Genomic DNA, 12,561 nt, shown 5'->3' on the forward strand with positions numbered 1-12,561 from the left:
GCGGCACAATATGCCCCTTGACTCGAACAGCAAACACTGGCACTTTACCTCCTGTGATGCTGCATCGTAGGTGACAAAAAACTTGTTGAATGTGGAGTTGGAGACCTGCTCTATGACTTTCTATGTTGTGAAACCTAGGGTGGAATGCATTGATCTTGTGATACAGTTCACTTTACCTTTGAATTGAGCTTGAACTTCCCTAAACTTCTCATGGATATACACATGCTGAAACTAGGCCTCTATTGCTGATTTTGTTGCACATGGTATCATAGTGTGAAAATCTACAGCATCGAATTTTCTCTCTGTTTGCTTTCTGCTTGCTAGACAATTGTCGTATTGCTCACGAATTGTCTCAAGGAGCTGTTGCGTGTAATGAACTTGTTGAAAAATTAATGCATGCTCTCGCTCCTTTATGTGCTTCTCATCCCAGCCCAGAAGTGGTGATCTAAGTAAACTGTGATCCATATATGCCGATCCTCGTACAGCTCTACATAATAAACCGAACCAATAAAGTGTGGTGAACTGAACCTAGTGCATGTTTTGAAAAAAAAGGTATGGGCGTGAAAATAATTTGAATTGAAACCTTGGTTACCTGACAGCCACTTGTTGCCTTCGAGGCCGTATTTTGTGATGAAATTGTTCCAGTTTCTATCAAATGCGTCTTTTGTGTATGAGTTCCAAACAATATGGCTCATCTCTTGATTAATTTTGTTGTGTCACTTGTAGCCGTTTAGTTTATTTTGGATCTTCTTCATGATGTGCCAGATGCACCACCGGTGAATTACTATTAGCATGCACAGCTTACTTGCCCTTTAAATCGATGCGCATTGGTCAGTTAGAATGCCTTTTGGTGCCTTCCCTCCCATGCAACGGAGCCAGCACTCGAATAGCCATTTGAATGATTGGATGTCCTCATTTTTTATTAGCACGCATCCGAGAAGTGTCGACTGACTGTGGTGATTTACGTCCACAAAAGAACCTAAAACCAGATTGTACCTGCATAAATGGACGCACCTAGACCGTGGTGAACCGAAATTGGTACATTCACCAAACATAAAACTATATGTGACTGAACGGAATACCTATTTATGTTGTAGGTAGTGTCGAATGAAACCACGTCTCTGAAATACTCACCTTGCATCGGCCCAGAATGCATGTTTAATGCAATGATCGCTATCAAGGTTGAGCTCAAAAAAGAAATTTTGGTTCTTCTCTTTCATTCTTAGTAGGTACTTCCCAAATTCTTTGGCATTTTCTTGTTCGAAAATATTCCGTACTTCCATTGTGATGTAATTCCTCACGTCTTTTTCTATAAAACTTAGTTCATGGTGGCTGCCAGCTGTTGCAACAAATGATTGGTAAGTTTTGCTCGGTCTAATTCCGGCTTCCTCGTTGGTTTCAATGGTGCGACTGAAAAACCCCTATTTTATGATTCATCTTGTGCTTAAATTGAGTGTTTTAATCAAATCTTCACCCACTTATTCATGTAAATTGTATGATTTTACTATTCCTTCCTTATTTTATGATATATGAGAAAACATGTTTTCTATGCTTTAAAAATATTAAATTTAATTATCCTTTATTACCATTCGATGCCGTGATTTGTGTGTTAAGTATTTTTAGGTTTCATAGGGTAGGAATGACTTAGAGGACAGAAAGGAAACATGCAAAAATGGAAGGAACGCACAAAATGGAGTTTTTGAAAAATCGGCAGCGACGCGAACGCATGGACGACATGACCATGTGCCTTGCGCAAAATGGCATCGACGCGAACGCGTGAACGACGCGGACGCGTGACTAGCGCAAAACACAATTGATGTCGACGCGTGACTTACGCGGACGCGTGGAAGAGAAAAACTCCAGATAACGCAGACGCGTGACCCACGCGAATGATGACGGACCCTACGTGCAGAAAATTGCAGAAGTCGGCCCCAGTAATTTCTGGACCCTTTTTGGTCCAGATCCAAGCCCAGAGAACACAGATTAGAGACTATAAAGTAGAAAAATCCATCCATTCATTTAACAATTCATATACAACATTCATAATTCACAATTTTAGTTTTAGATGTAGTTTTTTGAGAGAAAGGTTCTCTCCTCTCTCTTAGGATTAGGATTTAGGATTTTTATTATGTTTAGGTTACTTCTTCTCAATTTCCAAGTTCAATGTTCCTTTTATTTATTTTCCCAATTTAATTTATGAACTTTTCCATGTTAGATTTGATTTCTTTTATTAATGCAATTTGAGGTGTTTTATATTTATGATTTTAATTTAGCTTTTTACACTCTTAGCTTTGGTTGAGTAATTGGTGACACTTGAGTTATCAAACTCAGCTGATGATTGAAAATTGGAATTCTTTGCTGATTGATTTGAATTCCTCTAACTCTAGTCTTTTCTTAGGAATTGACTAGGACTTGAGGAATCAAATTGATTTATCCACTTAACATACCTTCATAGTTAGAGGTTGACCAAGTGGGAGCAGAAGCCAATTCTCATCACAATTGATAAGGATAACTAGGATAGGACTTCCAATTCTCATACCTTGCCAAGAGCTTTTCTAGTTATTAATTTATTTTCCTTGCCATTTAAATTACATGTTCCCTATTTCAAAAACCCAAAAATATACCTTTTTTCTATAACTAATAATAAATCATAATTCCCTGTAATTCCTTGAGAAGACGACCCGAGGTTTGAATACTTCGGTTTATAAATTTTACTGGGTTTGTTACTTGTGACAACCAAAACTTTTGCACGAAAGGATTCTCTGTTGGTTTAGAAACTATACTTACAATGCGATTATATTTGTGAATTTCTTTACCGATAGAAAATTTGCTCATCAGCGACGCACGGACATGTTAAGCTCCGTATGTTGTTTGAGCATCTCTGCCCGGTCTGAACAGCAAGGATGTGAGTGATTCAGAACAACTTTGGAAATTATCCAAAGACCAACATTCTTCATTATGTGTACGTAAATCCTAGCCGGACAATTCAAGACAACCGAAGGGTTTGTCTTCAAAGTTGGAGATATCTTGAATTTTCACTCACCTCTCTAGTGCATACGATTAGTTGATTCTTAATCTTGTCTCCGTCCCAAGTGGTGTTCCTTATTTTCGTAGAAAATCCGGCAAGTTTCAAATAATGTTTGTAGAACTTTCTAGCTTCTTCTAGTGTCTTGAAAATCATCCTGACCTTTGAGACAAATTTTTCATCTACAAAATAACTAGTCTGCCTGGTGAACCGAAAGCGTAGTTATGGTGAAACAATTATATAGTACTCAGTGAACCTTGCTCTTAATGCCACAAAGAGCTCTAAGTTGACCATCCGTCTCTAGTAGCCCATATTCAAGTGGGAAAGTAAAGGTTAAGGATAATAATTTTACCCACTTGAATGTTGTGTTGGACAGTAATGGCCTTGGGAGAGGTGTTTCTAATGATCTTGCAAGCTCCACTCCCTTGTGCTCTTCTTTGACAATTTCTATCTCTTTGCAAGCTTCTTCAATTTCAACCTCTTCCTCTTGGTAGCTTTCTTCCATTTCTTCTTCATTGTTCACCAAAGGCATGGGAGATTGTGCTTCTTCTTCTTTAATCTCCATGTCAAGTCTAATGGGAGAGGATTCAAATGTAGATAAGAATTCAATAATGATTGAATCCATCTCTTGATCATTCCCTTTAAAGTCTTCAACCATGGTATGCCTTGGAGGTTGTACACCCTCCTCAACAACAAATTCAAACTCCTTAGAAGAGGGTTCTATGACTGAGCTTTCCCATGGAGGTTCTGCATCTCCTAAGTCTTCGACCACTTCTTCCTCTTTAACGATTACGGCTTCCTCCAATTATTCCAATACAAAGTCATGCTGCTCATTGTCCACCGGAGTTTCTAGCTTCTCCTTCATGCTGCGTTCTTCAGTAGATTCTCCACATGAAGCCATGGGAGTTCCTTGAGTGTCCAGATGTCGGGAGTCTAGTCGACTTATCGGTTGGCCCAGTTGTTGAATGGTTGCATTGAGTCGATCCATTGTCTCCTTGAAACGATCCTTTGACTCTTGTTCTACTTGGCTATCATAAGTAGGATCATAGTGCTCTTGGATTGATGGATATGGACATGGTGTATATTGAGGTGGTGGTTCTAGGTATGGCTCATATGGTGGTTGATATGGTGGATAAGGGTTAGGGTCATATGAAGGTGAATGGTGAAAAGGGGCTTGTGAGTATGGTGGTCCAAAGCTACGTTGAGGTGGGGGTTTATAGGCGTATGGTTGTGGTTGGTGATAATCAAAAGAGTGCTCACCATAGCCGTCATCTTAGTATGCCTCTTGGAAAGGGCTCTTGGTTATAGTATGTTGGTGGAGGTTGTTGCCAATAGGGTTGATCAAATCCTTGTGGCTCCTCCTATCTTTGGTTGTCCCATCTTTGATGCATGTTCTCATTGTAATCTCCTCTTCCTGCAACATAATTGTAACCAGACTCATAGCCAAAGTTGTGAGAGTTCATAGTAGTGAGAGAAAATAAAAACAAAAATTAATAAGAAGAAATTAACAAAAATAAACTCCTAAAACTTAGAAACACTGACAACAATATAAGATAAAGATTTGAAAAAGGTTTAAATTTTTGAAAAGGTTTGATTTTTAAATTTTAATTTTAAAATTTGAATTTTGAATTTTGAAATTTTAAATATTGAAATTTGAAATTTTGATTTTGAAATAAGATAAGATAAGATTTTAAAAAAGATATGATTTTTGAAAAAGATTTGAATTTTGAAATTTAAAACTAAGATAAGATAAGATAAGATAAAAATTTTAAAAATAAAAATTTGAAAACTTTTTTTTGTAATTTTCGAAAAAAATTAATTAAAATAAAGAGAAAAGATATTTTTGAAATTAATGAGGAAAGAGAAAAATAATAAAATGACACCAAACTTAGAATTTTTAGATCAAAGCAAAGAAAACAAATAAGAAAAATATTTACAATAACCAATAATAAGGCACACGTTTGCAACTCCCCGGCAACGGCGCCATTTTGACTATCGGATTTCCTATCGGTAAAGAAATTCACAAATATAATCGCGTTGTAAGTATAGTTTCTAAACCAAAAGAGAATTCTTTCGTACAAAAGTTTGGTTGTCACAAGTCACAAACACAGTAAAATTTATAAACCGAAGTATTTAAACCTCGGGTCGTCTTCTCAAGGAATTGCAGGGAGGTGTGTTTTATTATTGGTAATGGAAAAAGTATCTTTTTTGGGATTTTTAAATAGGTTGAACAAGAAAAGTAAATTGCAAGAAATTAAATTAATAACTAATAAAGCTCTTGGCAAGGTATGAGAACTGGAAGTCCTATCCTAGTTATTCTTATCAATTGTGATGAGAATTGGCTTTTGCTCCCACTTGGTCAACCTCTAACTATGAAGGTATGTTAAGTGGATAAATCAATTTGATTCATCAAGTCCTAGTCAATTCCTAAGAAAAGACTAGAGTTAGGAGAATTCAAATCAATCAGCAAAGAATTCCAATTTTCAATCATCAGCTGAGTTTGATAACTCAAGAGTCTCTAATTACTCAACCAAAGACAAGAATATAGAAAGCTAAAGAAAAATCATAAATCCGAAATACGTCAAATTGTATTAAATAGAAAATCAATCTAAACATAAAGAGTTCGTAAACCAAATTGAGAGAATAAATAAAAGGAACATTGAACCTGGAAATTGAGAAGTAGAAATCCTAATCCTAAAAGAAATACTAAATCCTAAATCCTAAGAGAGATGAGAGAACCTCTCTCTCTAAAACTACATCTAAAAATCTAAAATTATGAATTATCAGCTCTCCCATGAATAGATGCATTTCCCCACTTTATAGCCTCTAATCTGTGTTTTCTGGGTCAAGAACTGGGCCAGAAATCGCTGATTGCGAATTATGTCACACTGATTTTCGTCACTACGACGCGTCCACGTGGAGCACGCATTCGCATCACCTAGCCGTACGGCCACTATAGTAAATTATATATCATTTCAAAGCTCCGGACGTTAGCTTTCCAATGCAACTTGAATCGCCTCATTTGGACCTCTGTAGCTCAAGTTATGATCGATTTAGTGAGAGAGGGTCAGGCTGACAGCTTTGCAGTTCTTTCAATTTCTTGTATTCCTTCCACTTTTGCATGCTTCCTTTCCATCCTCTAAGTCATTCCTGCCCTGTAATCCCTGAAATCACTTAATGCACATATCAAGGCATCTAATGGTAATAAGAGAGGATTAATATTAGCAAATATAAGGCCAAAGAAGCATATTTTCAATCATAGCACAAAATTAGGAAGGAGAATGTAAAGCCATGCATTTTGTATGAACAAGTTTATGAAAGATTGCTAAAATCCACTCAATTGAGCACAAGATAAACCATGAAATAGTGGTTTATCAATCACGTAGCAGAAGGTTTACGTTATATACGTTATATGAGGCGCGTGATAATAAACGTGTAAAGAGATTATGGAGGCGCGTCGAATTTACTTAAATAACTTGGATGAAAAAATTAATTGGATGTTGAGTTTTTCTGATTAGTAAAGTAATAAAATAATACTTTAATCACCTTTAAATTTGTAACATTTATTATTTGTGAGTTCTACTATTTTAATCCAAAGATAATTAATAATATATTTTTTTCTCTAAAATGATAATAAAATTTTAGAGGAGTCGGATCCTAAAATTCAATATAAGAGTCTAATGTAATTAATGAAGAATAATTAAAAATCCTAATTTATTCTTTTAATTTTAAATATATTTTTTATATATTTAAAAAATATATAATTTTAATTATTTAAAAATAAAAGAATTATTTAAAAAATAGATTAGGATTCTCATTAAATATACTTCACTCACATGATGATTATGGAATCTTGGCAGAAAAGTGTCTTTTTTGCTTCTTTTTTTTTTTAGTTATTTACAATTTAACTTACCAACCAACCATGTTGATAAAAGTGCCAAAGTGACTTCACTCCTACTCGTGCGGTATCCACCACCAGTCTCACCAACCCTCGAACTCGTGGTTGGTAAGCACGTGTTAATGCCACGTGACTATATATTTGAAATGTGTCATTCCCGTTTTATCTCTTAGAATTGTAGCAAATAAAGAAATTAATTTTGACTATGCAAAATATTTGATATTATTACTTAATTATGACTTTTTCAAAAAACTATTATAAAAAAATCATCATAAATATATATTAAAATAAATTATGAGTATATAATATATTTTAAAATATAAAATAAATATTAAAAATAAATTAAATTAATAACTAATTTTAATGGCTGATTTTAATATATAAATAACATGAACATAGAAAAATTTTTAAATATTTAGAAGAATTGCTTCATCTTAAATTAATGAATTCACTTACAAGCCAACCTAAAATATTGTGGTATGAATACATTATACATACATAGAAGCTATACGATGGGAAAGAGCAAACCAACCCACCACGTTCAGAGTTGTCAAAAGACCATCCTACTGTAGTACTGTTGACTCCTACGGGGATTCAGTGGTGTAAAAAATACAAACTCATAAGCGCGCCCTCCCTCTCTCTTATTTGTTATTTCCCTCGGAAATAGTTTAGTACGAAAATTATTATCGGAATCCTATTTGTTTATATTAAAAATTTGATTATTAATAAAATTACGCAGAAATTACACGAGTTTCACGGGTGCTTATTTTTGTAAAATACTTTCACTCTAATATCTTTATTCTTTTTTTTTTTTTTAGCTGATCCCTTCCAGTTAGATTCTGCTACAACAGGTCAGAATCGGAATTTCATCTTCTCCATTTTCTTCCCCCATTTTTTTTTTCAATGCTTCCTTCACTTATGTGTGAATTTAACTCTTCTCGTTCTGTTTCCCCCCATTTTCTCCAAAACTGAAGATCGAAAATTAAGAGGGGATAAAGGACAGACTTATCGTTGCAATTGGCGTAAGTTTTCAATACAAGTTTTGAGGGGAAGCTACTATGGATGCGAAAGCTGCGCAAACGTTGCAACTTTCAGCTATGCTTCAACCAGAGACGATGCGGTCAAAACCCAGTGGCGCCTCTTCTCTGAGAATATCACGTGAACCGCACAAAAAGTTTCTCCGGGTTTCGGTTTCGGTTAAGTTGCAGCCTGTAAGAACTTCCATGATTCGGCGTAGGGTAACACCTTTGGAGGTTACTCGTTCATACGAAAATATCGCAGGTTTGTTGAGGGAAAAAAAATGACTGTTGGTTTTGAAACGTGCGAGTTTGTATTTGTTATTATTTTTTTAATATCCTGGTTTGAAAAAAAATAAAAATAAAAGGGCTTGGAACATGTAACGCGCTTGCTATTCTAGCTTTGCATTTATATTTTCCAATTACTTTTATTGTTATTGAAAGGAGTGCTGATTTTGTGCTATCCGTCTTTTTTAAAAAAATGAATGATTTACTAGTTACAATAAGAAGATACAGCGTACAGTGAACCTTACTTGTAAATTGCCAATGAATTTGGATTAAAGATTTGTTCTGGTTGTGCAGAAAATTGCAAATCTAATCCCCAACGTGCCTTCCCTGTAATTAATTCTTTGTTTTGCCTGAATTATATTCCTGTAAACATTGATCAACTAAGGAAGGATTTGAAGTTTAATTTGCCTGGCATGAAATTGATTTGAAGAACTTGTGCTCAGATATTTGTGACTAAAATGTAGTTGGATATCTATGTTAAAAAACATGGCGTGATCAATATGAAAGGTTAATAGACATTTCAGCTGGACCGTTCATAATAATTTCTATCAAGGTGAACTGAATATAACTGCAATGCCCAACTATTGTCTTTGTATTTATCATTCTGCAGCTTCAAATAAATTTATTCTATTGAATAGTTGGAATAATCCACTTCCGCGTCTTTTGAGGAAAAATTATGGTCTTTGAGAAGATGTAGTATGTAATTTTGCCTGGATTGCATATAAGATTGTAATTGACTAAATTTAAATGCTCGTGTAGCTTCGACATTGGAATCTGGAACCTGTCATGCTCCTCTTGATGAAGAATTGATTTTGAAGGTAATGATATGAAGTTCTTTGTTATTTTTAACTAGTCTATATCCATTTCGTTAGTGATGTTATGCCCTCCATCATAAGCAAGAATCAAGAAATAGTAAACTTTGCTTAATTGCTTTTTGCCTTAGCTTGCTATACATGCCATTATCTTACTTGAATTAATAAATTGCAGAGTAGATCACAAGAGATCGATCCATATTTAAATGGACGCTGTATATATCTTGTTGGTTAGTTTCATGACTAAAGTCATCATCCAATAATATAATTTCCAAGTATGATTATTGCGGCTTTCAAAATACCTTTAATTTGACATGCAGGAATGATGGGCTCTGGGAAGACAACTGTGGGGAAGATTATGGCACAAGTGCTTGGCTATTCTTTCTGTGATAGGTTAGTATGGGAATTTATCATTTTTTTTCTCTCTCCTTCTAAGGAAGAACTTGAGTCGTTGATAGGACACTGAGACTTGTGTTTAGGTTTTGATGAATTGGGAGTATGAATAGAGGGAAAAGGGCAGACAGAAGGACTATATTAATTGATTAACTGATTTGAGTTTTTGGAGAGTAGGCCTCTCGAATATTCTCATTATCTTGTAATTCTTGAATAAATTACTTCTTTATTATCTCTGGATCAGTTATATCAGTCTTAAAGCAAGTAAATGATCATAATAGTGCATCATTTGGATAGCCCGAATAGGCTAGAAGAATATACAAAGAATGGCATGTTGTTTGTAGCTATCTACAATTTCTGTGTGCAAAAACCAAGATGAACTTCAACTGGTGTTTATATTTAATTGATAACAGAGAAATCTAGTTAGATACAACAAATGTATTATATGACTGTATTCTGTAGATGGAAAGGGGCCATTCTAGTTATCCTGAGGATTATGGTCTACTGAGCTGCGCATAAAGAATTTCTGATTGAGATTATTATATAATACTGCGCATTTGTTGCACATACTGTATATTTCACAAGCACTTTAGACATTGTGTTGATTTTCTGCATTTGTTGCACTCGTGGGTGCTATAGTGATGCATTGGTGGAGGAGGAGGTTGGGAATTCTGTAGCTGATATATTCAAGCACTATGGAGAAGCTTTCTTTCGCGACAAAGAGGTCAGTTGAAGAGGACTATTCTTCTAGCTTATGTATCTTCTTTGTTAAGTTGTTTTGAACTTTTATGTGTGTTTTTTTTCCCAATCTCATCCAGCTCCTCATTGTCGTCTATATGTTGACATAAACTGTCCCAAGAAGCTGTTGAATCAATATGTTTTGAAGTACCAACCAATGACAGTACTAACGAGAGTATAGAATTCAATAATCAATTATGAAAACAAAAAAAAATGGCATAAACAACTGCTTAGCCCATTCCCTGCTGTAGGGTAAGAGTCTGATATTTGGCTCTTGAAAGTGATGTTAATAGAAGTAGATACATTTGGTTATGAAATGTGCTAACAAGCAACATCATTTCCAATAACGTTTTTGTGTTCTACTATCAATGGATCTGATTGATGGTTTTGTTATCACATTCACCATTCATTTTCCCTTGCTTATTTTTACTGTTTCAGACTGAGGTATTGCATAAACTGTCCCTGATGCGTAGAATTGTTATTTCTACTGGTGGAGGTGTTGTTATTAGGCCCATCAATTGGTATAATTATAATTATTAACGTGTGAACAAGAAAATTGAAGTTTGGTCTTCAATTTTTTATGATTAACGTCCCATTCTTGCTTTCCTGTATATATGGATTGCCAGGAAACATATGCACAAGGGTGTCAGTGTTTGGTTGGATGTGCCGCTGGAAGCCTTGGCACAGAGAATTGCTGCTATAGGAACTAATTCTCGCCCCCTCCTACATTATGAAGCAGGAGATGCATACACCCGGGTAATCTTTTTTTTCCCTCCTGCATACAATTTTAGTCACCCAGTCCTAGCAACTTCAACTCTTTAGCAATTTGCATCAAAGTTTACCTTTTTTCCCCTCCTGGTAAGTATTCTGACCTTTTGATGTTCTTCTGCAGGCTCTCCTGAAGTTGTCTGCTCTTTTTGAAGAAAGAGGTGATTCATATGCCAATGCCAATGCCAGGGTCTCATTAGAAAGTAGGCATAGATATTTTTTGGTTTTGAAATAAAAATTGTGGATTTTTCTTTCAGAAACTTTGGGTATAAAACAGAACTTTATGTATTTCTTTTCCCCCGTGACTTATTGAACTTGAATTGTTAGGACCTGGAGATTCCTAAGATACTTGCCAAGCGTCACTTTTAAAAAAGAAAAAAAAAGTAGAGAAAGATCTTTAGTGAACTTAATTATTATTTCTACCTTCTTCTTGATGCTTTGCTGATATATATGGTTTCTGACCTTGTTATTTATCGTGCAGAGATAGCAGCAAAACTGGGTCACAGAGATGTGTCCAAACTGTCACCAACTGCTATTGCAATTGAGGTCTTCATACTCAATGCCCTCCCTACTAGTGTCATTTCAGGATGTTTTTTAAAAATATATTGGTTCGGTTTTATGGGTCAAATGAAATGTTCCTAGGTGCTGAGTTGAATAAAAATGACATTAGTGCCAATCTAGATAACACGTCTCTATCTTGCAGGCATTGGAACAAATTGAAGTCTTTTTGAAGGAAGAAGACAACAATTACGCAGAACACTGATAAAAACACAAACACAAGCATTGTTGACGTGTTTATATTTTTTTCTTGAGTTGTGATATGCAATCCAGGCCATGATAAATTGATAATATCGTGCCATGTCAATATGTTTCGGGTTCAAAAAAAGTGATGAGGCCTGGCATATGTTTCTGCATAATTTGTGTTAGCATTAAGAATAAGCTGAGAAGCTACCACCATTGTTTATGTTTTGTTTATTGATGTATATATATATATACTTGTAGTCGAGTTTGATTGATCTGGTTATGTATTTTACTTACTCCAAGAGAATTTTTATGTTGTGAAGTGACCCGGTTTATTTATTCTTAGATAACTTATTGTTTGTTCAACAACCTAAGCGGAAGAAAAAATCTCATGTAAATTTATAGGAAAAAAATCTATAAAAAAGGAATAAATAGAAAAATGTTTGGCAATCGGATGGATGTTGCTCCCAAAATAACTATGGTCTCGCAGGAAAACTGAAAAAGAAAAGAAAACTGGTTATAGAATAAGTTAACAACTCCCTTTATTTGCTCATGATCTCATTGTTGCTCGTTTACAGCTACTATTTTTCTACAAACATTGTATTAGGGCATGTAATTCTAATTTTAACAATGATTTACAAAAATGCTTTTATATTAGAAATGAAAGTCGTTGATCCAGTGAGAGTTCTAAATTCGTACTCTTATAAAATAGATTTCAACTCTTTGTTCATCTCTTTATCTTTTGAGCCCGTCCTCATTGGCTTATGGCTTAGACCATCTCCAGTAGGGAACTCATTCTAGTCCCTATTTATGGTCCACCTGTCATAAAAAGTAACTCCACATCAGCTTTTGCATCATTACCAGTAAATAGGAACTCAAAGA

At 34.9% G+C, this 12,561-nt stretch overlaps 1 protein-coding gene across 4 annotated transcripts; it reads left to right on the top strand.

Annotated features, from left to right (window-relative positions):
• The first annotated feature begins 7,448 nt into the window (after positions 1–7,448).
• On the top strand, positions 7,449–12,001 carry LOC130973097 (shikimate kinase, chloroplastic-like). 4 transcript variants are annotated; one of them, XM_057897505.1, is made up of 12 exons: positions 7,454–7,589; positions 7,742–7,774; positions 7,898–8,204; positions 8,987–9,045; positions 9,215–9,269; positions 9,360–9,432; positions 10,072–10,156; positions 10,609–10,691; positions 10,797–10,926; positions 11,063–11,141; positions 11,420–11,484; positions 11,642–12,001. In XM_057897505.1, exons 3-12 carry the CDS (start codon positions 7,982–7,984, stop codon positions 11,699–11,701), a joined length of 912 nt encoding a protein of 303 aa, XP_057753488.1. In that variant the 5' UTR covers positions 7,454–7,589; positions 7,742–7,774; positions 7,898–7,981; the 3' UTR covers positions 11,702–12,001. The 4 variants fall into 4 exon arrangements, with proteins under 4 accessions (XP_057753489.1, XP_057753485.1, XP_057753488.1 ...); XM_057897506.1 differs by having other exon boundaries at positions 7,449–7,774; positions 11,063–11,099; XM_057897502.1 differs by having other exon boundaries at positions 7,453–7,774.
• The last annotated feature ends 560 nt before the right edge of the window (positions 12,002–12,561 follow it).

This window comes from Arachis stenosperma, chromosome 4 (genome assembly GCF_014773155.1).
Source record: "Arachis stenosperma cultivar V10309 chromosome 4, arast.V10309.gnm1.PFL2, whole genome shotgun sequence".
NCBI classification, from domain to species: domain Eukaryota; kingdom Viridiplantae; phylum Streptophyta; class Magnoliopsida; order Fabales; family Fabaceae; genus Arachis; species Arachis stenosperma.

Bases quoted from the DNA above. Each gene is read 5' to 3' on its own strand.
- LOC130973097 (XM_057897502.1), top strand. From the start codon at position 7,982: ATGGATGCGAAAGCTGCGCAAACGTTGCAACTTTCAGCTATGCTTCAA. The intron at 9,433-10,071 runs GTTAGTATGGGA...TGGGTGCTATAG, and splicing joins GGCTATTCTTTCTGTGATAG to TGATGCATTGGTGGAGGAGG. The intron at 11,142-11,419 runs GTAGGCATAGAT...TTTATCGTGCAG, and splicing joins TGCCAGGGTCTCATTAGAAA to AGATAGCAGCAAAACTGGGT.